The sequence below is a fragment of the Papio anubis genome, chromosome 16, assembly GCF_008728515.1.
Source record: "Papio anubis isolate 15944 chromosome 16, Panubis1.0, whole genome shotgun sequence".
Lineage (NCBI taxonomy): Eukaryota > Metazoa > Chordata > Mammalia > Primates > Cercopithecidae > Papio > Papio anubis.
Window position 1 is genome coordinate 13992421 of NC_044991.1, and position 27371 is coordinate 14019791.

Genomic DNA, 27371 nt, shown 5'->3' on the forward strand with positions numbered 1-27371 from the left:
TCCTGTCCTGGGTGGGAAAGTGATTTCTCTCTGGGGATTCTTGTTCTGGATGTGGCTATACCCAGGGTTTCTGTTTTCAGTTCTCACCAGGCTCAGAGCTAACCACTCCCCTTCAACACACCCCACTTTCCAAGCTTGGCCAGCCCCACTCTGCCCACCACCCCAGCCCCCTTTGGCATCAGAATCAGGGGCTCCCTGAGATTTCCTGGGCAGCTCCCAGATGTAAGGAGTAAAACCTGCCACCTCACTGCATCTCCTTCCCTCCCAGCCCCGGGGCCGACAGCCCCATCTAGACCTTTCTGCATGGCATACTCCAGCTTGGGCCTGAGCAACTCTGTGGCCCGAGAGAGAAGAGCAGGCCCTGGGGGAGCGGCGCGGGTGGCACCAGGCCAGTGCCACCTCCCCAAGTCTGACCCTCACTCTGCCTCACCCCTGCACGTACCCCATCATCAGCTCAGGGCACCCTCATTTCCACAAGTCCCACTCACCCACCAATGTTCAGGGGCTTTAGAGACCTGCTCCTCCTATCTTCCAAATACGTAAATAGGGTTTCCCTTGCTTAATCCCAACAACCATAGCCTTATTCATACATCCCAAAAATATTCTCTGAGCATCTATGCAGTTCCAGGCACTTTCTAGGCACTGGGGATACTGCAATGAACAAGATAGATATCGTCTGATGTCCTGGGGGAGGTGGGTGGGTAGGGAGAGATTTCAGCTGATAAACAAGAGAATGTGAGGCTGTGATCATGAAAACAAAGCAGGCCAGTGTCATCCAGAGTGACCAGCACTGCTGCCCTGGAGGTGATACGGAAGCTAAGACCCGAACAAGCATTCCTGCAGGGGAAGCAACGAGTGCAAAAGGCCTACAAGCAGAACAAACTAGGTCACTATTTACTAGTGAGGAAGAGCTGAGGCTCAGAGGGGTGAAATCACTGCCTCAGGTCATGGAGCATAAGCAGCAGAGAGCTGAGATTCAAACCAAGGGCCTTCTGATGCCACAGCCTGTTCTTTTCCCACTTTGCTTCTGGTGGGACGAGGGCCCCAGGACAGCAATACCGATGGATGGTCCCTAATCCCAGGCACAGCAGTCTCTCTGGATTGGGCTCCAGCCTTCCTGTCCACCACCGTCAGTCACACCAACCTCCTGGAGGTCCCTCGTGCGGCTTCACGCCTCTTTGCACTTGTACGTGTGATTGCCATGCTGGGAATGCCCTCCTCTGTTCCTCCACCAGTTGTGATCTTTTCCCCTGGTCTTTGAGGGTCAGCTTGTCCCCAAAGCCTTCTGAGACACTGCAAGACAGAAATGAATACTTCCTGCCCTGGACTTCCACAGCCCATGTCTTCACTATGTCCATTTATTCATCAAATAAGCATTGCAGACCTACCATGTACCAGCTCTGTGGCCCGAGAGAACGGAGCAGGCTTGCTTAGCTGTGGGAACTGACAGCTGTGAAAACCGATGCACCAGACAAGTTCAGACACGAAACAGCAATTCAAAACACGGAAGTGCCACAAGAGGATGAACACAGGGACTGTGGGCACACGTAGTGGGGAAAGCCAGACACCCACCCCTCTCCCAGGCTGGTCGGTATGCCCTGGGTCAGCTGTGTACTTGTCAATCTCTCTGATATGATATTTTAATCCCATCTGCATCCCTTGTACCTCAGCACAGGGCCTAACACAGAGAAGACATGCATTTGAAATTTTATAGCAAGAAAGATATTCGTTTTGATTGAACACCTAGTGTGTGCTAGGTTCTGTTCCAAGTGTTGGAAATACAATGCGAACAGCCCAAATCTCTTTCTTCATGAGGCCTACAGTCCAGTGGGACTATAATGTAATTGCATGAGTTCTTTACATTGCTAATTAATTAATTCACATGCCAAGAAGATAGAGGCTGAGAGCAGGAAGTGAACAGGCAATAGAATGTAGCAAAACTAGATACATGGCCAAAGCAGAATTCTTGACTTTCCCCACCTTCCTGCATCATCCCCCGCCACCCCCCGCCACACCCCAACCTGCTCCTGCCTCGCAGTTGCCCATCTCAGTAATGAACATCAATAGTCATCAATTTCTTCCCAAATATCCCGATTACCTTCACTTCTCCCCATCCCGTTGCCATTGTGCTGGTCCAAGCCACCATCACTTCTTGCTTAGAGCTCAGCAGCAACTGCCTTCCTGTCTCCCACAGTCTTCCTGCCTCCAGGGCTGATTCTCTCCTTCCATATCCCACCAGCTTCTTCCAGGTTGTTGCTCATCCTCCAAACTCCCCTCCATGGTCTCCAGGTGCTTGGCCTAACACATTTCCTATTATCGTCTTGGGATCGGCCATGCTTAGTATTTTTCCCCCAAAACTGGCCAATCATCTTACTCACACTTCTGAACCTTTGCACAAACTATTCTCCCAGCCTGAAATGTTCCTCTTCTAAGCTTCCTTTGCACCCTCTAACCACCCCCAGCTTGGCCTAGGTACCTCTTTCTCATTCCTACACCTCAGTTTAAATATCTTGTCCTCAGGGAAGATGTCCTTCAGTCCCTAAGGTTGAGTTTGGTCTCCCTGCCCCATGGCCTCACAATATCCTTTGCATTATTTTCTTTACTTCGATGTGTTCATTCTTCACCTGTATACTCCTCTTGCTTGTCTATAGGTTCTTGGAGGCAGGGGCTATGTTTGTCCTGCTCACCATCACCAGGAATTAGCATGATATCTCACAAACAGTAGGTGCTCAATTCTTTGAATGAATAAACTCTGGACCTATAGGAAGTAGAACTTGAAGCAGTGCAAAGTGTCCAAATATCTGCTGTTACATTTACTTGAAATATGACCTTGCAACTTGATAGATGACTTCTCTGAGCCTCTGTTTACTCTCCCTATAGGAAAAGTTATTAATATGCATTTGCAGGATTGTTGGGGAGTTATGTGTGAGAATCTGTGTGAAAATGCCTAGCTCCTAGGATTTGCTCCACAAATGCATGGCAGATCTGTGGATGAGAAGTAAATAGCCTCAGTGCAATACCCTTACTCAGAAAGTTCATGTCTTGGGTCAAGACACAGCAGTTAAGACAGAGGCTCTCAAGCCAAGCTGCTGGACTAGATTCCCAGCCCTGCCACTTACTGTCTGGGGAACCTTATGCCAGATAGTTAATCCATTATGTGACTCAGTCTCCCCATCTGTAAAATGGGAATAATTATGACACCTATCTCATAGGATCTTTGTGGGATTCCGCTTAGGTCAGTGCCTGGCACAAAGCAAATGCCCAACAAATGATATCTTTTCACATTGCTGTTAACATGTAACACTGACAATCACACCATAATGCTCATATCTGTGGTCCTTCTAGACAGATGAAGGGACAAATTTCCAGAGAGATTAAATGACTGTTCAAGGTCATATGTGAGGAAATAGCAGCTTTGTGCTTCAAGGCCAGGTCTGCTGCGCCCAAATCCCATGTTATTTTCACTACATCAAAGCAGCAGCTCAAAATAGGCCTGTGGCATTTCAGCTAATTTCCTCTAAGCCCTTCCCAAGTAACCAAATGCAGGCATACAAAGCTGCCCCCCTAAGAGTATCCATTTAGCAGCTACTAAGTACTAAGTATGCCTGGTGCGTCCCAACCAACCAACGGGGCTTGTAACAAGCCAGCTCTTCCCAGGTAGCCTTGCCTGGTCAGCAGAAGGAACCCAAAAAGAAGAATTAGATTGGGAAGACCAGCCTAGCCAACATGGTGAAATCCTGGCTGTACTAAAAATACAAAAATTAGCCAGGCATGGTGGCAGGCATCCATAATCCCAGTTACTCGGGAGGCTGAGACAGGAATTGCTTGAACCCAGGAGGTGGAGGTTGTGCCTGAGCCAAGATCACGCCACTGCACCCTAGCCTGGGTGATACAGGCAGACCCCATGAGGAAGAAGAAGAGGAGGAAGAAGAAGAAGAGGAAGAAAAAGAGAAGAAGAAGAAGAAGAAGAAGAAGAAGAAGAAGAAGAAGAAGAAGAAGAAGAAGAAGAAGAAGAAGAAGAAGAAGAAGGAGGAGGAGGAGGAGGAGGAGGAGGCCAATTTGGATGTAAAAGAGAGGAGGAGAAATGAGAGAAAACCCACACTTATTGAGTGCCTACTATGTGTCAGGCACTTCACATCTACCATTTAACCCTTACTTTGATCACTCCAGCCATTGTTCATCAAGTGTCTACTATGTATAAAGCTATACTCCAGGTCCCAAAGATATAACAGTGAACAAGACACAGCTGTTGACCTCAAAGAGCTTTCAAATCAGTGAAAGAGACAACACATACACAATTATGTGCTATATGTACGATGGTGGAGGTCTGAATAGGATGGGTGGCTTGGTGGTAAAAAGCAGGGAGAAGCTGGGAGGAGCTTCAGAAAGGAAGAGGCAGGTGCTAAAGTGCCCATTTAACATATGGTAAGACTGAGGCTCTAGGAACTTAACTTGTTTGGAGCTATGCCGTTACTGAGCTGAGTCAAGCTGTGCCCCAGGCCCATTCTCTCTCTGGTAGTCTCTGCACTGTCCATGCTGGAAGCCTAAAAGCTGTTGCTTTCCTCCCCCACCCCTTTCCCTTTTCTCAATGATCACCTGACCAGAAGATTAATCAAATGGTGCTAAAGCTGCAGCCACTGTCAGTGGCTAAGATATTAGCAGATTCTGTGGACAAACAGAAGCTTCTGAGCCTCTGTTACTGATTTTTTCTTTTGAGTAAAACCTTCAGAGGTTGGTCTGAAAGCGGGAGGGAGATGAGAAGAAGGGCTCTATCTGCAGTCTAAAGGGATTTTTGGACAGGTCAAAGACAACCAAGGTGACAGCAATAAGTGAGGGCAAGCCTCTTTGGCTCATGTGACTACCCCCAAGCATCTCTCCACTCCCCTCAAAAGGCCTAGCCTATCTAAGAGGACTTGGTGCCTGCCCCTCACCTTTGCTTCAAGGACAGAAGCCTTGAAAATCAGCCACCTGAGCCACTGGCTGAACTTGCTAGGTTCCCTGCTGTATGGGATCAGCAGATCAGCCCTCCCCATTCCAATACCCATCCCCATCCTCACAGGACAAGAAACCAAAGTGGAGAAGTCTTCAGTCTGCAAATAGAGCTCTTGCTGTACCCCAAAGGTACCTTAGCAGAGGTTGCAGAAACCTTGGTTCTGTTCTCCAGACACCAGGAACCTCTCCCAGATACCAGAAGCACTGCAACTGCCCCTCATGGGAGCCTTTCCGTTCTGAGAAAAGAACAGTGGTAGAAAGGAAATTTTGTGCTGGGCGAAGAAACAGGTAGTTTTTCTGTCAAAAAGAATACACTGGTCGTACCTGCAGACCAACTCAGAGCTGAGAGAAGGAAGTCAGGCAATGGACTTTACACCAAAGAAAGACTGTTTTTAGTTCACTCATCTTTTATATACTCTCTGATAATCACCACATCACTGAGAAATTGTCAAGCAAATAATCTCAAGAAAAAAAGTAGAGGGAGAGAGAAGAAAGTATTGAATAATTGAGTTATGGGATTGAAACATCTCAACTCCCCCTGCCTCAATTGACTCATCATACTCACATCCTCTCCAGGGTCCCCCCCCCACCGACACACACATACACACACAAAATATCAAAAACATGCAAAAATATGCACCCCCATCATGCCTCATGTGCTCTCACTCACTTAACTATAAAAGTGATCAGAGAAAAAAATGTAATCTGTAGCAGCAGAAATTAATGTGCTTCTTTCTACCAGAGGTCACATTAAGGAAAAGTTGCACATAAGAGAAATGAGAGGCGACACTGTAATTAACCCACACACAATGATTCTTCTGAGGAAGAGGGGAGGGTTTCGGTGTTCCAGTGTTCATAGAAGGAAGATTTTTTATCTCTTCCAAACCAGTTTATGAATGACTTAGGATACTTAGAAGGATTCACATTTCACCCACTTCCCCTGAGAACATGTTTATCCCTGAAATGAAAATCATTACTCAAGCCCCAACTACGAGTCGCCCTTTTGCACCCTTTTCCACGAATAATCTTTCCAAAATGTCTGCTTGTAGAAGCAAGATTTGGAATTTCACGGAAAACTACAGAGACACAGACAGAGCAATGCACACCCCCTGGTAAGCCAGAGAGAGACAGAGAGGAGAGAGGAAAACCGAAAGAAGATACAGCTAACGGACCAACAAAATAAATCCCCAGCCAAGAAAAGTGAAAACAATGATTTAAAAAACACGTAAAGACGTGTTTGTAATTACCCGTCCAGGTTACATGCTCTCCGCTTCCAGGCAGAGAAACGGCTCCTTGAAGTTTTGTGCCCGTCTGACTGTGATGGGAGGGTTGTATTTGAAGCTCTGGGCACGTAGAGATGGAATGAGAAGGAGGCTGAGCTGGAAGAAACACCAAGGGGGAGGGAAGGGGAGAGAGAGAGAAAGAGAGAGAGAGTGTGTGTGTGTGTGAGAGAGAGAGAGAGAGAGAGAGAGAGAGGGAGAGGGAGAGAGCTATCTCTAGCTACGCCTTCCTCTAAGCCCCGGGAGCCCAGGAGAGCGCTCATTTTAGGATTTGGGAGAGGGGTAAAAAGAGGAAAGGCGGCCCCCGCTCTGCGCTGGCCTTGCTGCCCCGGGGAGGGAGGACTCTGGCCCGCGCCCCCCTCCTGGAGGGCGGCCCTGGGAGCCGGGGAGCGCGCGGAGCGGGCGGCGCAGGGAGCTGTCCGGTTCAGCACCACCCGTAATGCAGTAGGTGGGAGCGCCTCCGCGGGGGCCCAGCCGGCAGCGAGTGGGGGGCAGGCGCGCGGCCCACCCTGCAGCAAGACGCCGGCTCCCTCGTTTCCAGGAGCTTTGCAGATAGCGGGAGGGAAACCCGCCTCGATTCTCCGGGAGAAACCCCCTCTCTCCCCCACTTCGCCAACACTACCCCCGCCACCAACAACAATAAGCGCCACCGCCGCTCGTCCTGCCGCCGCCGCCGCCGCCGCCGCGCCTGCCCGCCCTGCCGCCGCCGCCGCCGCCGCTGCCCGGGCAAAACCATGGAAAGCGAGACCCCCGCACCTGTGCAGCTGAGCTCAAGGGCTTACAGAATACTGGGAAGTCTGGTCTGAAACGAAAGCGCCGAGACCCCTCAAGGAAGAGAACTGGCGAAGCAAAGGATTTTCATGGCGCAGGCCGCAGAGCCGAGAACGAAGACCGAAGGTTGCATCTCGGCTCTTACAGTCTCTAACTGTCTAGGTCCCGACCATGAGAAATGGTGTTGAGAATTCGGCTGTTCCCTGGTTCACTGTGGAAGCCATCTCCAAATTAGCTATCACATATGGAAACTGGAGACCAGAATTTTAGAAAAAGAGATTAAGGCATCTCACTTGGGGGGGTGGGGGGTGTCTTTTTATTTTTTTTTCTTTTTTTTTTTTTTAAAAAAAAAACACTGCAACTGGAACAGTTTCTGATCTCAAAAGGCAAGCCTCTTCCCGTGTGATCTTTATAATTTACACTCTTTTCCGTGAGCTTTCTTACCTCCCTTTTTTTATAACTCTCCATATTCTCTATTCATACATATATCCATTATATTAGTAGTGGAATAATTTTTATTTTTATTTATTTTTTTTTTTTTTGGCTTTAGTACTTGCACCCTCACACACACTCTCCCGAGAACCAGAAGTCGGTTGGGTGTTTATATAATGAAGAATTATGGGGCTGTTTGATCGAGGTGTTCAAATGCTTTTAACCACCGTTGGTGCTTTCGCTGCCTTCAGCCTGATGACCATAGCTGTGGGAACCGACTATTGGCTCTACTCCAGAGGGGTTTGCAAGACCAAAAGTGTCAGTGAGAATGAAACCAGCAAAAAGAACGAGGAAGTTATGACCCATTCCGGATTATGGAGAACCTGCTGCCTAGAAGGTATTTGACTTCCCATCTCCTCCCCCCTCCCCCCCCCCCCCCCCCCCTTTCCCCCCCCCCCCCCACCCTCCTCCAAATAAGTCCCCTTTACATTCCACCATTTTCTTAGTTCACTCCTTCCACCACCGATCAAGGTTGGTTGGGTTAGTTTCAGAGGAAAAAAAAAATCAATAAGCAAAACCCATACTCTACTCCCTTGCCTCCACCACCCTCTTCCCCTCAAACATCCTCATTGGAATAATCTATGACATGGTGAAAATGACAAGAGATTGTCTTTAAAAGTCAAAGGTGTTCTGCCTGCTTTGGAGTCATTAGGATTTACCATCCGATTTAGCATTGCCATCTATGAGAGGGTAAAATAATTGCTTCTGTCTATGCTGTTTCTCTTTTCGCAATGAAGAATTCAAAAATGCTCTTCCCTTTTCCCTCCTCTTCTCCTTACTCCCCAAAAGTCCTAGATGCATCACCATCTGCAAATCTCCTTATTTAAAAAAAAAGAATATGTTGTTTCTAAGAATCCTTATGTGGTAAATCCTAATTATTCCAGGATCTCAAGCTGAGTTCAAGAGCATTTCGTAATGTCTATGAGCCACACAGATCGTTCGAGGTGGCTGGCTGCGTGTGTGTATTTGTGTGTTTTAACGTTTACAAAGTCTAAAAATACATACGTCTCTCACAGGAAACAAGCCCAAGTTCTAATAAACAGCAATTCACTTGCAGGTTAGGCTTCCACAGAGTGACATGTCTGTTAGCCAGAAGCTAGTAGAGTCAGCATTGCAGCCGGCTTGAGAATCAGACATTGTGCAGGCAGGCAGAGAGGGAGGGAGGCGAGGGCATGGGGAGGTTGAGGGGGGAGTAGGGGTGTCAGCTGTTTGCCTTGATCTTGCGGAGTGTTGAGGCATGTGTGTCTGTGCTGTGAGCACAGGGGCTGCCACAGTGTAAAGGCTGGGGGATCAGGCTATGGATGAAGGCATGTACTTCTGGGACACATTAATAAGCACAGAAAAAAACTCCTGTGGGTCATCCAACCTGCATTTGGCAACAGACTTTAATATGAGGGACTGTATTTGAATGGCTATATATGTCTGTGTGTGCAAGCTACAGCCACCCATAGAAAGACGAGCACAGAGAGATACATATGCTTCCGTGTGGGGGAAAAAAAGGCTTATGTGCTTTGCTTCTGATATGAACCAATACTGGAGGCCATCTGAGGCAGCGTCGGGAAGCAGGGACTGCAGGATTGTTTGTTAAGCTCAACATGGGATGGTGATGCAAAGAGTTGAGACCAGGGGATGGGGGAGAAGAGAGAGAAATGGATGGGTGAGGGAGAAACTGATGTGGCCCCAGGGTCTAACCCAAACTGAGCAAAAGCCACTCTTTGGGAAATGATTACATCTGGGAAAGAGCACAAATCCCATGCCCCCCTTCCAACATTCTTGGTGCAAACGGTTGAGTGATGGCTGAACATGTTTTGAATAGCTAAGTGACTTCATTGAGCGATGGTCTATTTGACGCATACTGCATTTGGTGCCCTTTCTCAATCCAAACTGCTGCCTTTAACATATTCTGCAGAGGAGCTCTATGCTGAATACTATATGTTCTTCCCCAGCCAGAGAATCAATATCAAGAAATTAATAGGGACTGTTTTAAACACACGCACACACACACCCCCTCCTTAAAAAAATGAAAAGCCTTTCATACAGCTAGTCATTAACAGTGGGAAGACTTCCATTTAATTAAACATTTATGACAGACTTTTATTCCAAAAGAGAAGAAAAGCAAAGTGAATGAGGACCGCTTTAGGGAAATGATCATAGTGACAATTTGCTTTCCTTGGATTTTAGTTAGATGGATGAAGGGAGATAGGTAGCCAAGAGACTAGAGGAGAGACAAGACATTGTTTTAGTGTAAATACACCCAGAAATGGGTGGGTTGGCATAAATATACTTTTCTAAATCTGCGTTTTATTTCCAAATTCTTAATATTGTGATCTTTTAAACATTGTGTAATTCCCAGAAGGCAAACAGACTAGAGGCAGTTTTATATCACCCATGCATTAAGAAGGCTTAAGTATTTTCATTAAAATTCCATCTATTTGATGTCCACATCCCCAAATGTGCTGCCCACCCTCTTCAACTTTCTCTCCAAGCTGCACACTCCCTCTCTCCCTGAATCGTCTGTAAAGGGTTAGAATTGCAACACTTCCCAAGGATTGTGTGATGCGCACAGGCACTGTGGGTTGGGCCACACTCCCCAGCGGGGCCTCGCTGCCCCAGGGCAGTACTGTGGGGCCCTGCCAGGCTCTCCTCAGGGATGATACTCCCTTTCCACTTGTAGCCATGGCCGGGGCAGGAAGGGCTGGAGCTCCGGGCCTGCTTTTGACCTGGCCTTTAATTTCCAAAGCCTCTGTCAACTGGAGCTTTGCAGGCCTGGGACCACCTTAGGAAGATGGGCCTTGGCCACTTAGCAAATGGTTTGGAGACTGTAAGCCTCTTATTTTCAAAGACTGCACTGATCTCCAAAGGCTGTAAGTTCAGTTGTTTCTGGAAGTTGGCATAGACAGTCCTTGGGGGCTGGCAGTGTGCTTGCTTTTATGAGCACTCACGATGGGGGTGCTTTCTATGGAGATCAAGTTGTTAGTGCTTTGGGTTCCCTCAACTTGTGTTTTTTTGTGTGTGTGAAAAATTGGACTTTCAAAAAAGATCCCCCCACCCCCTACCCCTTAACCACTTGATCTGTGTTTTCTGCCCAATCTGGAGAAGCTGCAAACAGAATTCACGTCGTCTTTCTAAGATGCCGCTAGTGACTCCAGATGAAAAACAACCCTGGCGTCCTCTGATCTCTTTCGCTCTCTGGTTTTCATTAGTGCTTTTTGTCTCCCGAGGTGATTATTTTTGTTCACCTCTTGATGAAAATAAGAACAGGAAAAAAAAGTCCTTGCCTCTAAGGCTGCTTTTGAAATTAACTAGTCTGCTGAAGAATGAGAAGAGACATGACCACCTGTTAGGGACAGGCACAGGGGGAGGGGGAGAAGGGCCAGGGGAAAAACCAGCACCCTTATTTTCTCCCTCTGCAGACCGAAAAGTCTGTGTGTGTGAACTTGAAATCCCTGGCAGGCTGGTGTCCTTAGGGGGATTTGAGGAGCGTGGGTGGGAGAGGACAGTGTCTATGTGGATACAGGTAGGTGGGGAGTGATAGAAGTTCGTGAACTTTTCAAGAAAGCTGAATTAAGAATCTCTGCATGGAGAGATGAATTGGCTCAGAGAATTATGCTCAGAGAAGAAGAGTTCAATGAAATCTACAACAAGATGCTAAAACAGCTTGTTCAAGCAAGGTGTCTCGAGGCTGCCTGGTGACTTGCTGCTCAGGATATTAACCTCTGCTGTCACCTAAAGGAAACATCGTCTCCAGGGACAGCGAGAAATTCACTCTTGGTGCTTAGTCTCTCCTATGCCTTCCTCCCTTCTGTTCTGGCTCTGTGGCTCCCCCAAAGGATTTCCAGACCTGCAGAGGTCGAGCCAATAGCAGGCATAATGTGGTCTGTAGAGGAAGCAAACTCCGTATTTTCTCTCCCCCTCTGTCCGTTTTGCCTTACTGTGAGGCAGAACAGAAATCTTACTCTCTGTCCAGGCTGTCAGATTCCCTCTGCTGAATATCTCAGCTCCTCATCCATCAGTGGCTTCTCCTGTCTTGCCCCCACCAGGATGCTTGCTCATGGGGGCTCTGCCAGCCACTCTACATCTTTGCTCTCTTTGAGCAAGAAGTATCTCAATGGTCCCAAATTGTCTTTTCCAAGTTCATGATGGCCTGCGAGGTGATACAGTGCTCCACACTCAGCTCAGCCATGGGTCTCTTATTCTGCAGAAAAAGAAAAAGGATGCATCTTTTATTTTAGGAAAGCCAATAGCCTTTCCCAGACACGCTTGCTTTCTAGCATGGGTGGGCTGAATTTGGAAGCTACTAACAGGTCTTCACACTGTGCAAGTATTGCTCCATAATTCCCAAGATAATTTGACTTTCTTTAGGTACTTTGCACACAGGAAGTGCATAAGAAATATTTATCAATGGATTGATGCAGAAATTCTTAAAATTACCGAGATGAATGCAAACATCATAAGGACATGTGACAACCAAGTGATCGAGAGAGAGAGAAAGAGGGAAGAGAGTGGCGAGAAAGGGAGAAGGAGAGAGGGAGAGAAAGGAGAGAGGGAGAGAAGGGGGTGCAGAAGTCAGAATGATTTGTTTGTTCTTCCTGGAACTTCGTTTTTTATAAGAATAATAATGAGTCATGAATTCACTATTATAAGATAAGTGAATTCAAAAGGAGTCAGTCATTGAGGTTGCACAGCTCCTAATTGGCTATAGTGAAGGCAAATTACTCAAGGAAAGGTAAAGAAAAACGATCCATGCACACAGCCTCTATAGGAAAGAAAAAAAAAATAATCAATTGATTTTCTTCCCTTTTCTGCTTTTAAAGTATACCAAAGTTCAGTGTGAAATCAATATTCCCTAGAACAGATACCTCTAAGCAGAGAGGAGGCCTTAGAATGGCCCACCCCTGCTTAGCTCCAGTAGAACCTTCTACTCTTTCACAAACCTCCCATCCAATTCAAAGAACCCTGACAACTTTCCCTCAGGCTTGGGTTCTAATCAGCAGCTTTTCCATACAGCGAGGCCTAGCATTCCCAGCCATTCTCGCCGTGTTAGCCAAACCTGACGTCTCTACCTGGAGTCCTGGTCAGTTCACACCACACTCCCTGCCCTTGCTTGCCCTTTCCGGGTGAGCTGAATGAGGCTCACAGGAGTGAACAACACACCAAAGTCATGTAGCAGGCAGTGGCTGAGCCAGAACTTGAATCCAGTTCCTTATGACTCATCGAGCTACATTGTCCCCCTATCCCGTGCACTCTGAAAGCCTCCAGAGGGCTCTGGGCAGTAGACCCGAGCCAAGGTGGCCTCCCACTTATATTCACTAACAAGCACTGTTCTATCCAGTCTGCTTTTTGTTGAGCATCCCTCACTGAGCACTCAACCTGAGCATCTCAGGAAGAATGAGTCCCAACCCCGTCACTCCCCTGCACACCCCTCCCTCCTAGCTGCCATCTTGAGCCGCTTTGCACCTTTCAGGGTGACAATGACTGTGCCCTGGTCCACACCGCCTGTGAGCTGAGTAGCTGAGTCTAAGGAAATGCAGCAGTCAATTTCTAACCCCAAACTTCAGGCCACACTCACCATGTGCCTCTTTATTTTGTCCTTTCATTTCAGAGATGTCCTCAGTGTAAATGATCTGTGGGTTTATGTTTTCAAGCATTTTCAGAAAACAGCAAATGTACGTCCTATGTAACTCACCGAAGTTTTCAGATGAAGTTTTTGTGGTCTCATTGAAAGAATTGATGCCACACAGACCTGGGTTTGCTTCCTGCACTGCAGCCTTGTGTGATCTGGGGCAAGTTACTCAACCCTTCTAACCCCCAAATTCCTTATCTGGAAAAAAAGGAGGCATAATCTCCTCCTTAAAGGGCAGTTGCTGGCTTAGGGATTAAATGAGTGGATGTCTGTCCTCCCTTTTCTCAGACCACCTTATTTGAAATTGCAATCAGCAATCTCCACCTCCACTCCTCATCCATCCCCCTTTGCTGTTTCATTTTTACAGAGTGCTTACTGCCTTGTAGCACGCTCTGTCCTCTACTCATTATATGTGGTGTCTGTCTCTCACCACTAGACTGTCAGCTCCATGAGGGCAGGGGTTTTCATCTGTTCTGCTCATTGCTGTGCCCACAGCAATCATGACAGTGCAAGAAGTCAATCTACCTTGTTAATAAATGAACCCATGACTACTGCCTGCTACAGTGTGGGTGTTCGGAAAGGGTGGTCCCTCCATACTGCCAAAGGATTATTTTTCCTGCATGGTGAGCTGTGGTGGCCAAAGCATTATTATTTTTTAACATTCTAAAAAATAAATAATGAACTCAATACAGAAGAAGGAGTGAGAGAAAAGATGGAGGGATAGAAGGAGGGAGAGAGAGATGGAGAGAAAGAGAGAGAGGGAGAATGACAGAATGCATAAAGGACAATAATAAAAAAAGATAATGGAAACAAAAAGTGCTTGGAGAGAAAATAAATGCCTGCGAAGGAAGTGCCAGGGGTGCAAGTCCTCTAAATAGATCCTGGCCACACCTTCCTCCCTCCACACCATCTAAAGTGTCTGTCACAGATCCTGGGGGAGAGCTTCCCTTGAGTGCTCACTTTCAGGTCGAGAGGAGGAGAAGATATAGATCCAGACTGATAATGCAAGAAATATGTTATCAAAATGTAATATCTCCTTTTAACCTCAAATATAAGTATTTTGGTCAAAAACCCATATTCAAATGCAATAGGCATTGTAAGTTTCCACGTTAGCTCGCAGCCAGAGATGGGGCAATTCCTTCACTCATTTATTTTATTGGTGAAATCTTTCATGAGCCCCTATAAAGCGTCAAGCACTAGGCCAGGAGGTGAGGACATCATAGGAAGCAGCGTCCTTCAGGGTCACTGCCCTTGGTGAACTCCGATTCACATCATTTGAATTCCAATTCACATAATCTCACATATATATAAATTACAGCTCTGATAAGCGCTATTCACAGGAGATGCATGAGATGTGAGCTCACAATACTGGGATTGTAGCTAACCAAGGAAGGCTTCCCTGAGGAGGTGAGATGGGAGTGAAGATCTGAAGGATGAATAGGAGTTAACCCAGGTGAAGAGAGGAAGAAAGCACGTTCCAGGTTGGAGGGCAGCATGTCCAGAGATGGGTGAGGAAGGAATGAGACTAGTACAGAGAGAACGCCAGGGTGGATAGGAAACTGAGAGGGGCCGGGGGTGGGGGAGTGGCAGGGAGGTGATGCTGGATGGGGCGGGAGGGGCAAGTGGAAGTGATCAGGACCTAAAGGGCTTTGTTAGTCTTATTAAAGCATCGCGTTCTGTTGTTTTTTGGCTTCTCGCTTATACGCTGTATGACCTTGGGTTAGTCAATTCTGTCTCTGTGACTTATACTTACTTTACAGAATGGGGATAAAAATATCTGCCTTTATAGTTGTTGTAAGGATTGGAGCAGCTGTTCCCTTTTTTTTTCCTTTCTTTCTTTCTGCCTTTTTTTTTTTCTTTCTTTTTTTAAGAGACAGAGTCTCACTCTTTCACCCAGGCTAAAGTGCAGTGGCAGGATCGTAGCTTACTGCAGCCTTGAACTCCAGGGCTCAAGTGATTCTCCTGCCCCAGTCTTTGGAGTAGCTGAGATGACAGGCACAAGTCACCACACCTGGCTCATTTTTTTTTTTTTTCTTTTTTTGAGACGGAGTCTAGCTCTGTTGCCCAGGCTAGAGTGCAATGGCGCGACCTCCACTCACTGCAAGCTCCTCCTCCCGGGTTCACGCCATTCTCCTGCCTCAGCCTCCCAAGTAGCTGGGACCACAGGAGCCTGCCACGGCGCCCAGCTATTTTTTTTTTTTTTTTTTTTTTTTTTTTTGTATTTTTAGTAGAGACGGGGTTTCACAGCGTTCGTCATGTTGGTCTCAATCTCCTGATCTCGTGATCCACCCGCCTCGGCCTCCCAAAGTGCTGGGATTACAGGCGTGAGCCACCGCGTCCGACCCCACACCTGGCTAATTTTTAAGTTTCTTCTAGAGATTGGGTGTCACTATGTTGGACAGGCTGGTCTCAAACTCCTGACCTCAAGTGATCCTCCGACCTCGACCTCCCAAAGTGCTGGGATTACAGGCGTGAGCCACCGTGCCCAGCTCCTTTCCTTCTTTGCCATGCTGCTTTTGCTTCCACACCGATCTGAATACAGTGGTTTCTTAGGCTTCTCAACTACCCATGACAGTTCAGAGAAGGGTGGAAATAGACTCAAATAACTTTCAATCAACTAAATTTTAAAATGTGTTGATAGTGGATGCCCACCCTGTGTGAAACTTAGGTAGGCAGTGGTGAACAAATTCCTAACCCTGCTTCCAAGACCCTCCAGGGGAGGCCTAGCAGGGACCCTAAAGAAAAAGAATCTTGCAAAACGGTGCTGTTTCATCCTAGACATTTGAGACAGCCCTATAGCCTAGTGCCACCTCTTCTTATTACCCTCCCACAAATTCAGAGATTCTTGGCATCTTTTACAATCAGTTAGGATTATTGAGGATTTCAGTGGCAATTTGAATGAGGCTCAGTTATAACACCAGACTTTTTGAAAATAGGAATAAGAGAGATGTTAACTGTGCTCCCCAATGCTAGGAAATGCGTGTCACCAGCTGTGGGATTGCTGGTGAACTGCGATGGCCTAGCCAGTCCCCAGTCCTTTCTCCTGGGTACATAAAAGGCTTTATTCTCCCAGTTCCGTATTCGCTCAGTTCTAAGACACAGCTGATTGTAAAATGACCTATCTACCAAAAAACAGCCTTCAGGGCAGAGGGCGACAAATTTAATGTTCCACATTAATTATAAAATACACTCTAATTTCAAAAATCTTGCAACTTAAAATACATGCCTTAGAATCAAAAGAAGACGGTCAGCTATCTTGCTAGCAGGAAGAAACGTAGGCAGGGTGCTAAGAGAGCCCAGAGGATTTCTCCAGCATGCAGCTGGTGCCTGCCCCGTGACTCAGGAAGCAGCATAGAGCAGAATGTGGCCTTACCAGCAACTTGCTTGAGGAGGAAAAGGGTGATGGTTGCTCTTTTCCAACAACTGTTCCCGAGTTTTTGCCAGGTACTGTGTGGGACTCTAGGATAGAGTTGAAAGACTCAATCTCTGCCCTCAAGGAATTTAGTCTAGTAGAGGAGATACCCCAGTGAACAGACGATGATAACTGCAGAGCATGAAATGTACGTACAGGGGATTCTGGGAGCACAGGGATTGGGGAGGAAGGGATGCCAGGGAGGACTAAGTTCTCAAGGATGCAAAGTATGGGTGAGCAAGCTAAGGAAAGAAAGAGTACTTCAGACAGCAGGAACAGCATGTGCAGAAACAGATGCCCATGTGTTGGGCATTGGCAATGCCAATGGTCCCATGGAAGGTAGAAAGCAGAGAGGGATGAGGCTGGAAGGCAGCATAGATATGACCCCAAAGGCACAGAAATGCCTCACAGAGACATTTGTGTTTCAGCATGAAAGAAAAGGGAGGCCCAGAAAGGTAGGAAGCCAGGTAGGATCGTCACAACTGGCTTTTTGACTGTCTAGGTCACTGGTTGTTGAGGGCTTAATGGATGGGATGAGGAGTGGGTTGGGCTGGTGAGACTTGCTGAGCAGGTGACAAGGTGGTTGCAGTGACCAGGTGACTTGCACTAAGTTAGACGTAGTAAACAGAGAGTAAAGGGGAGAAGGGAGATTGTAAGCGATGTACAATAGAGAGACGTCCTGTCCCCCCTTCTCTTCTCACTTCCCAGCATAACAAGCATGACTGAACACATACTATGTGCTAGGCCCTGCCATTACAAATATGTGGCTACAGAAAGCCTCTATTCAAATATCACCTTCTCAAGGAGCCTTCCTGACCACCTTGTCTACAGTAGCCCCCCCAGTCCTGTCCCCCTCTTTAACATTATTTTTCTTTTTTTTAGACAGAGTCTCGCTCTGTTGCCCAGGCTGGAGTGCAGTGGTGCAATCTCGGCTCACTGCAGCCTCCATCTCCTGGGTTCAGGCGATTCTTGTGCCTCAGCCTCCCGAGTAGCTGGGATTACAGGTGCATGCCACCATGCTTATCTAATTTTTGTATTTTTAGTAGAGACGGGGTTTTGTCATGTTGGCCAGGCTGGTCTTGAACTCCTGACCTCAGGCAAGCCACCCACCTTGGCCTCCCAAAGTGCTGGGATTACAGGCATGAGCCACTGCGCCTGGCTTCTTTTTTAATTTTCTGTTTTTATTTTTTTAGCACATACATGTTTCTGACCTGAGTCCCCCTGTAAGACTGGAAGCCCCATGAGGGCAGGGACAATGTCTGCCTTGTCCATCACCATCTCCCCAAAGTCTTGTCTAATGTCTGGCACTAAGAAAGTGCTTGGGAGCTAGGTGTCAAATGAACGAATAAAGAGATGGTGCCTGGCCTCAGGGAGTTGCCCACCTAGTGAAGGAGATGGGCTTTTAAATAAAAACTCCAGGCATCCATTGACCAGTCTTTTCTCCTAAGCTTGGCTGAAACCACATGCTGAAAAACCCTTGATAACAAGCAGGTGTTTCCCCTGCAACCTGGGAGGTCCTCTGGGGTGCCTCCTGGGCCCCAGCTTTGCCATAAAAGCTGATAAGTCACTGCCTTCTGGGAAGCAGTCATCTTTTCTCTCGATTGCAATCCTTGTTAGTTACCTCCGGGCCCAGAGGCACTTACTTAGCAGCACTGGGTTTGCCTTTGCAGAGTGCCGTCCCACTATTGACATATTCATTCACTATATTCATTCACTCTCTCCTGAACTTCTTTGACCTTGGGTAGCCTTCCTTCTGCTAACAAGCATGCCAAGGATCAGGTACAAGATCCCAGGTGCACGGTTGCTGGAGCCTCGTTGTACGAAGAATCCACCCCTCGTTTTGCCAGCCCCTCCATCACGCAACTTCAATGCCCCAGTGCCAGCCTCTCTGACCTTGCACTAGGCAAAACTCACTGGCGACCAGCCACTGCCAACCCCTAGACCGATTCTTATCCCAGTTTTGCCCCATGGCTCTCCTCCTTCATTTTCTCTGCTTAAGGGATGTATGCACTCTTTTCTATCATATTTTCCCCCAACCTGGATCTCTCTATCTCTGCTAAGGGACACATTTTATCCTTTCTCCTTCCTGATTTTTCCCTAGTGTTGATAGCGCTTGTCTCCAGTTTTCCTCCACCATGTTTGCAGAGTAGGTAATCCTGCAAAACAACTGTTCTGCCATAACTTCAGTACTAATACTAACAACAATAATCATAGGTAGTCATTCACTGAGCGTTTCCTTTGTGCTAAGCACTGTTTTAGATGCTCTCCAGAGGCTCTTATTTAATCTTCACAATTCTGAAGATATGTGCTGTGATACCCATTAACTCCATCTTAAGAGGCTCAGAGATGTTAAGTAACTTGCCCCAGGTCACACAGCAAATGGCAAAGCTGGGATTCCAACCCAAGCCTGTCCAACCTCAAAACCTGTGTACAGCCTTCTATGACACTAATTATATCTTTCATTTTCCATTGGCCCCCAAGTCTATAAATAAATTTCTTTCAGATGTTGAGGGCAATGCTGAACAGAAAGGCTGTTTGTACTCCTTGCATGATGAAGTCTTCAGCATTTTGAGCTTAGATTAGGATATGCTCCTTACCCAGGGCAGAGTGGGGAAAAGTTATGGGGCTGCCAGATTTCCTCACTGCTTTGAAAACAGACGGTCCTTCAAAACGCAAGGACATTGGTCTCCTTGCAGTTTGTGAAGGCGGAGAAGTGAATACAGATACTCCCTCTCCCCTGCCTTCTGCCAAAAGGCCCCTTTCCCAGCCACATCCTACTTTATCTCCAGGACTTAGTGAAGTTGTCACCTCTGTCTGCTGCCTCCCACCCTGCTCCCTCCCACCTGGGGTCAGCTCCCTCCAGATCCCAGCATCTAATACCTTTTATGTTGCTTGTTTCCATTCCTGTGTCTTCCTCTAGATCATGAGTTCCCTCATCTATTTCTTCAACAAAATTTACCAAGTTACTACCATGTACCAGGTGCTGTCTGAGGAATAGGTGTGAACAAGCATGAAGTGTTTAGGGGACCACTTGAGGTTTATACTATTGTGGGAGAACCAGGTACGGGAGAGGAGGTAGGGGAAGGTGTTAGTAACGAGGGATGAGACTGCGCAGAGACCTCATCACAAAGGGATGATTATATGGTGAGATTGCTCAGCGTTTGTTGAATGAATGAGTGAGTGAATACAGAGAAAAAGCTTGACATGTGGGATTATGATGCATATTTAATCTCAGATTTTTCCCATCATCGTCATCATTGTTATAAAGATGCATTCTCTCCCAGCCAGGCCTGGAGTTCATGTCAGCTCACATCTGACAACCTGGGTTCAAATCCCACCCCTGTCACTTATGAGCTATGCTCCCTTGGACAAGGAATATAGCCTAAGTCTATTTTTCACGTGTAAAATGGGGATAATCATTGTGCCTCCCTCCCGAATTACTTGTGAAATTTTGGTGGGATGCTCCACATAGAGTGCTTACCGAGGCGCCGGCACATAGCGAGCATTTGACAAATGTCGGGTGCTGTCATTACCAGTGGTGTGTTTATTATTTATGATGCTAGCAGTTGATTGGCAAGCGAGTTGTGCTTGGCCCTCAAATGTTCTACATATTGAAAACTTTCCCATAAAAATCCACATTTTTGGTTCCCTTGGGAAAAAAAAAAAAAAAAAAGATTTGTGTAACCCTGGGCCCTATCCCTGCTTGGCAGCCATCAGCAAGATCTGGGCAGCAGATGTCTCTTCCGTGCGGCAGGTGCCTTGCACTTCCCCCCAAGTCCCCACCGCTCCCGAGTGTCTTACGTGGCTTACATGGCTGCTCCGCTCCACCATGCATGGCCGTTGCCTGGCCTCTGTAGGCGTCCAAGTTTGCAAATCCTCCTCTACGCCTGTGGCAAATTAGAGGTAGAGTCTTTGTCTTTTGACAGTTGAAGACAGAACTAAAACGACACCAGCGCAGACAGGGTGTAGCAGCTCACACAGACAGAGGGAAGAAGAGAGCCATGCATCTGTAAATAAATGCATCACTATCCCACATTCCTGAGCAGGGCCTGCTGATAAGATTCAGGTGGAAGGCTAGCCTCATCTACTCCCTTTTAAACAACCTCCCCAGGGTGAGTTGTTGCTTTTAAAGAGAGAGATGCTCACCCATTTTAGGCCACCTTGGCAGCTTCCCTTTCAGAGGCTGACATTTTCTGACCTTGACCCCAGTTCGGGAAGCACACCCTGTTGGGGTGACCAGCCACGTGGCATGTTTTATTCAATAACTGAATGCCAGGTGCCAGGGCGACAGGCCACGCTGTTGGTGCTGGCTGCAGAGAGACGGGAGGGAGACCTGCTGCAGGACGGAGAGATTTACTACTTCTCATTTCTACCTTGGAAGGCTTCATGGAGAAGAGAGAAATTTTCGTTTTCTGGGGAGGAAAAATTGCCCAGTAATTGCCCAGAAAGAATAGTAACTTAAAGACCTGTCGTTTGAATCTCAGAGAATGGTCAGACCTGATTTAACTTGATAATTTTTGAATGTTTAATGTAAGCCAGGCTCTGTGCTAGTTCACAGATCACAGAAGCAAATCAGCTGCCGAAGGGAGTCTGCCCTTCCTCTTCCCGGTCTCTCTTGCCGATTTTAATTTCTTTGTTGGATTTTACGCTCTCTGAATTTGTTTGTCTACTGTATGTATTATTTCTGATTGGAATGTGAATTCCATGAGACCAGGGTCCTTGTCTGTCTTATTGACTTGCCATAGCCCAGGGACTGAGAGCAGTGCCTGGCACACAGTAGGTGCTTAGTAAATGTTTTTTGGGTGGAAGAAGACCCACCCCTGCTCTGAAGGAGATCAAAGCCTAGAAGAGACAGGCAGACACCAAAACCATTACCAGTGAGCTCAGGGACTCGATGAAGGCACAAGTAAAGGGGAGAAAAGAGAGCAACTTTATTTGAGGAGGTCAGGAAAGAGGTCCTAAAGGCTGGGCCCTCTGCAGTGGGTTCTGCAGGATGAATAGGAGTTCACCAACAGTAGAACAAAGGAGATAGGCCCAAAGCAGATGAAGAAAATGGAATCACCCAAGTCTGTTCCCAAAAGGATGAGGTTAAGAAGAGAGCAGAGCACTTGGTCTAGAGCAGCACCTTCAAATTTTAATGTGTACACAGATCACCTGCGGATCTTGCTGAAATGCAGATACTGATCTGGGGCTCCAGGTGGGCGCTGAGACTCCGTTTCTGGTGCCCAGGTGAGGTTGATGCCACAGGTCTGCAGACCACAGTTTGAGATGCAAGGCTTCAGAGCATGACCAGCGGGTTCTGGCAGACAAGGATCTAAATCCCACCCCTGCCACTGGCGGGCTGGGCCTGTTTCTTTGCCTCTTCCATGAGGATAACCACCTTCTTCCCAGGCACCTAATAAATTCAGAGTGCACAGACCTGGGAAAGCCATTAGTTCAGTCCCAGCACCTCTATCAGTCCATTTCATTTCAGCTACTTTTTTTTTTTTTTTGACAGGGTCTCACTCTGTCACCCAGGCTGTAATGCAGTGGTACAATCATGGGTCACTGCAGCCTCAAACTGCTTGGTTCCAGCGATCCTCCTACCTCAGCCTCATGAGTAGCTGGGACTACAGGTGTGCACTACCACACTGAGCTAATTTTTTTTTTTTTTTTTAAGAGATGGGACCTTGCTATGTTGTCAAGCCTGGTCTCAAATTGCTGGGCTCAATCAATCCTCTCACTTCAATCTCCCAAAGTGCTGGGATTACAAGGCATGAGCCACTGCACCCACCCCATTTCAGCTAATATTATCATTTAAGGTTAAAGGAGGTGACCAGAGGTATAAGAAGAAACAGTGATTTTCCCCGAGAGCTACTGTTTGAAAGTCTTGCGTGTGCTGGGCCTTGGGCTGAGGACCACGTGTCTGTCACCTCCCCTAGCTGCATGGCACTCTATAACACGGGTGTTAGGATTCTCATTTTACCCATTAGGCAACAGTGGGAGTGCATGTTTCCCATTGCTGCTGTAATAAATTACATGAACTTGGTGCTTAAAACAACAAAAACCTATTATCTGACTGTTCTGGATGTTGGAAGTCTAACCTGGGTCTCACTGGGCTAGAATCAAGCTGTGGGCAGGGCTGTGTCCCTTCCGGAGGGCCTTGGAAGAATCTACTTGCTGGCCATTTCTAGCTCCTAGAGGCTGCCTCCTTCCCTGGCCTATAGCTGCTTCCTCTATCCTCAAAGCGAGAGTTGTTGAACAGAGTCCTTCTCGTGATTCTCCTGCTTCCCCGCTCACACCTAAGGGCCCTGGGGATTACCACGTGCCCACCCAGATAATCCAGGATAATCTCCCTCTCTTACAGTCTGCTGATTAGCAGCCTTAATTCCATCTGCAACCTTAATCCCTTTTCCCATGCAATGTGGTGCGCTCACAGGTTACAGGAATTGGGATGTGGGCATCTTTGGGAAGCTGCTATTCTGCCAACCACAGGGAATGACTACCCAAAGAACTCCCCTAATGCCACAAGTTCAGAACAGCACACCTGGAAAAGACTTTAGAGCTTGTACCAGGAAGGATTCAATTTGACCATAAGTCACAGAAAAATAAAACTAACAGTGGTTTAAATAAGACAAAGAGGTTGTTCACAACCTAGTGTCACAACCTTGGAACAGTACACCTGGAAGAGATTTTTAGAGATTGTATCAAGAAGGATTAGATCTGATGATAAGTAACAGAAAAATAAAATTAGCGGTGGCTTAAACAAAGCAAGAAGTTTCTTTCTTTCAAGTAAACAAATCTGGGGGTGTAAAGTACAAGGCTGGTCTGGAGCCTCCACAAACCGGTTAACAATGCAGACCCCTGCCCGCTCCCCACTCCATCATCCCCACAGTGGGCCCTTCAACCTCACAGTCAAGTAGGGCTGCCAGAGCTCCAGCCACTGCCTTCACATCCCATGGATCAAGGTGGAGGATGGCACAAAAAGACAAGGGCAAAGGGCACCTGTCACCTGGCTCCTAAGGAGGCTTCCTGGAAGGTATCACACAACATTTTTGCCTTAGCTTCACTGGGCAGAAGTTTGCTACGTGACCATACATTAGCTATAGGGAAATCTGGAAAAGATAACCTTTATTCTAGGTGGCCACATGCCTGGAGGAAAACGAGTTTCTGTTGTTATGGGAAAAGGAGAGAGGGAAGTTAACTAGCGGCGACTCCACAGGGCTCATCTAGTCCAAATCCTCACCTTAACTTTGAAGAACATGAGGCCCAAAAAGGAAGGGACTTGGTTATGCCACGGAGTCAGCAAGTGGCAGTGCAGGGACTAGAACCCATGTGCCCGGGTCCCAGGCAGCAAGTAGTGTGGGGTCTCCAGCACCCGACACGGTGCCTAGCACGTAGTAGCAGCTCACTCATAATTGTGGGATGGAAGGCACTGTGCCATTCTACCACCGCAACATTCCCTCCGGGACACAGTCCCTGCTGCTGCCTCTCTGAGGGTGGATAAAATGCCTACCTCTGGGAGGCAGGACCATTGCGAGCCTGTGTCTGTTTATCCGCCTTCCTCCCCATTACATCCCAGCTAATACCCTTAGGGGAGCTCTGGGCTCCCCTATCTGTCCCACAAAGTCTTCAAATCCAAGGGCCCTTCCGCTTGAAAGAGCAGCAGGATTTGGCCAAAGAGAAGCCTGAAACAGCACCGAGAAAGGGAGGTTTTTCCTTCTTCTGGACTTGCTCTATGACAGGGTCATCTCCTTAGAGATGCGCCTTTATATCTGGGGAGGGTTGTGGCAGCGAGCTGTTGCTGTTGTCTCGGTATGCCTTGGTGTCCGTTTTGACATAGTGAAGGGATTAGACAGGGGCCCATCCATGCCAGGAGTGGTGGCCACTCTCCCCTTTCTCCTGCTGGCCTCAAAGCCAAAGGGCTCCACCCTCAGACATTTGCAGCCTCTGCCAGTTCAGATGCCGGCAAAGATGCAGACACTTTCTTATGCTTCTCTGTTTTCAAGTCTCTGTCTCCTCAACCAGGTGGTAAAGCCCTTGAGACAGGGATGGTGTCACATTTACCTCTGTGACCGGCTGCCCGGCACAGTGCCTGGCACACCTCACACTCTTGGTGAATAAATGGGGATAGTCCAATCAGTAGGAATTAAATAGCTAAGGCAGGGTCTGGCACATAGTAGGATCTCAGCAAAAATAATGATAGTAATTATGAACAAAAGAAGAAAAGGAGAAAGGATGGAAAGATGGACGGAGGAAGGGAGGAACACATTAGTTTGTGCCTTGGCTTCCAGTGGAATCAGCCGCTTCTAGGGTAGGCGGCTCTCCCAGCCTCGGTGCCGGAACAACGGAATCCTTCCCCTGAGAACTGAGTTCACAGAAGAACATAAGAACCCGGCCGGAAAGGTCTGTTTCAAAGGGCCTGTCCTCCGGCTTGAGAACATTGTGCCTCTGGGGCTTCCCAATGGGCCTCGGCAGCCGAGGTACCTGACACCAGGGTTACCAGGACGTGGCCAGAGGCAGAACGCGTGGTGTGGGTGAGGTGGGGGCAGAGCCATGGGGGTAAATGAAGCCAGCTGCCATCCCGGGTCTAAGTCAGTGGCTTTGCAGACCACAAGAGGACGGGAGCCAGAGGTGGGTTGGTGGAAAGGATGATGGTGGGCAGCAGCTCAGCATAGCGAGGTGGCACAGGGTGGGGAGAGAGCGTGAGAAGGCTGGCAGAGGCCCCCGGGAGAGATGGAAGCCGCCTGGGCGCGGGCGGGCCCCTCTCAGAGCAGATGGAATGCTGGAGCCCAGAGGGTCCACGACAGTTGGTCAGAACGAAGAGGAACAGCAGCAGGATGCAGAGAGAGGCCTGCCCGCCCCCAAGCTGGGAGAGACACCCCTGCCGCCCCCAGAAACGCTGCCCAGGGAGAGCTCTGTGAGACACAGAGAACACAGAGAAACCAGGCGGGGCATGGATATTTGTGGACTGAGTGATGAGAGGAAGCCACAAAGCTTGTGGCTGGAGCCTAGGCTAAAATTACAGACCAGAGCCTCAGACGGCAGGACCACACACCACCGCAGCCCAGGACCAATAGATTTTCCCTAGAACCCAACCACCTCCTGCCCTACTTTCTTCCCAGATTGATTGGGCAGCGTGATCCCGCAGAAAGAGCCCGATTTGAGCATCACACAGGCCTGGGTTTGAATCCTGACTCGCTCTGCCGCCTCGGGCAGGGCGCTTCACCTCTCTGAACCACCATTTCCTGTCCGCCACACACACGCACAAAAACAGAAATAAAAATGCTTCTCAAGCAGTGTGTTATAAAAATTAAAATAAAATCTGTATAAAAGACTTGCATACCGAGTGGAGGCTCAAAAGATAGTGCTGTTATTTTAAATCAAAAGATAGCGCTGTTGTTTTAAATCCACCACCCATACTGTTATTAATCAAACACATATCTTTTTTTACTTTTTTTTTTTTTTTTGAGACAGGGTCTCGCTCTATTGCCCAGACTGGAGTGCAGTGGCACAATCTTGGCTCACTGCAGCCTTGACCTACTGGGCTGAAGGGACCCTATTACTTGAGCCTCCTGAGGAGCTGAGACTACAGGGGTGCACCATCGCACTGGCTAATTTTTTTTGTATTTTTGTAGAGATAGGGTTTCGCCACACTACCCAGGCTGGTCTCGAACTCCTGAGCTCAATAGATCCACCCACCTCGGCCTCCCAAATTTTGGGGATTACAGGTGTGAGCTACTGCACACAGCCTCAAACGCGTATCTTTAAATCGATCCCCTGTTTAAATCGAGCCTCATCCTAAGCAATAGTATCCAAGAAACCACTGGTTCGATTCACTAGTTATATTTTTAACACGCCTTCAAAATACTCAGCTTAAACCTATTTAAATGTTCATCCCTATACTGCCTAAATTCATCTCAGATACCACAATGGCCCACCATTCACTTTGCAAAAGCGTCGTTCCTACTGATAAAGCATGTTTGAAAGATGTGGAGAGATGGGCGGCTCTTCAGCTCCATTGCTCATCAGCTTTTTTCTTTAGGTGATAAAAGAGACACTGGCATAGAAAGTGAAAAGAAGGTCAGAGGCCAATTCACAGAAGTCGCCTGGAATCCAAGGGCCTTTCTGAGGCGTCGGGAGCACTCGGTTCTTAGTTACAATTTGACCCATCCCTCCATCTAGAAAGGATGGTGGTGTGGATGATAGCCGGGGGGCGGGGAGGGGGGAGAGAGAGAGAGAGAGAAAGAGAGAGAGATGCTGCCTCCCTTGTTGACACACCGATTTGTACTGGAGGATTTTCCCTTTGGTTTCCTCCAGGGTGTTCAGGAGATGCCCCCTCTCAAGACACCATCAGAACAAGAGGAATTAGCTCTCCCTGTCAATCAGCAGGGAAGGAATTTCTTTCTCCACCCTAGAGCCTTCCAAGTATAGGATTTACCTCTGGTCGGAAGAGGTGCTTGCTTGGAGGAAGCGGTGAGATTTCTCCGTAATGATCATACCTGGGTGTGAGAGGAAAGGCAGTTTTGTCGTAACAGGAATGACTGTCTCCCATAACAATAAGGACAAAAAGGATTTGGGGTATATAGGAAGGGATGGGATAATGTGACTCACAAGCCTAAGAGAAATAGTGTAAGGTTTGAGGAACCCAGGTGCTGGGTCAGAGAGAATGCAGGCATTTCCTTCCTGACTCTTAGTCCTGACTCAATCTCTTAGATCCAAGGACTTCATCCACCATCATCTAATCCTGAAGTATTGCACTTTGACCCAAGAGTGTTTATTTGGGAGATCCAGCACTGTCTTGTTAGACCCTAAACTGCTG

At 47.7% G+C, this 27371-nt stretch overlaps 1 protein-coding gene and 1 long non-coding RNA gene across 2 annotated transcripts in view; one reads left to right on the forward strand and one right to left on the reverse strand.

Annotated features, from left to right (window-relative positions):
* The window catches only part of LOC116270734, a 48985-nt gene extending 42367 nt beyond the window's left edge, over positions 1 to 6618 (reverse strand). The window contains exon 1 of the long non-coding RNA XR_004178900.1: positions 6240 to 6618. This is a non-coding gene — a long non-coding RNA (uncharacterized LOC116270734). The remainder of the gene's footprint in view (positions 1 to 6239) is intronic.
* Positions 6619 to 6640: 22 nt separating this feature from the next.
* CACNG2 (calcium voltage-gated channel auxiliary subunit gamma 2) overlaps positions 6641 to 27371 on the forward strand; it is a 142747-nt gene continuing 122016 nt past the window's right edge. Inside the window, exon 1 of the mRNA XM_031656336.1 lies at positions 6641 to 7872. Within this exon, the coding sequence (XP_031512196.1) occupies positions 7662 to 7872 (211 nt within the window). The 5' untranslated portion in view covers positions 6641 to 7661. The remainder of the gene's footprint in view (positions 7873 to 27371) is intronic.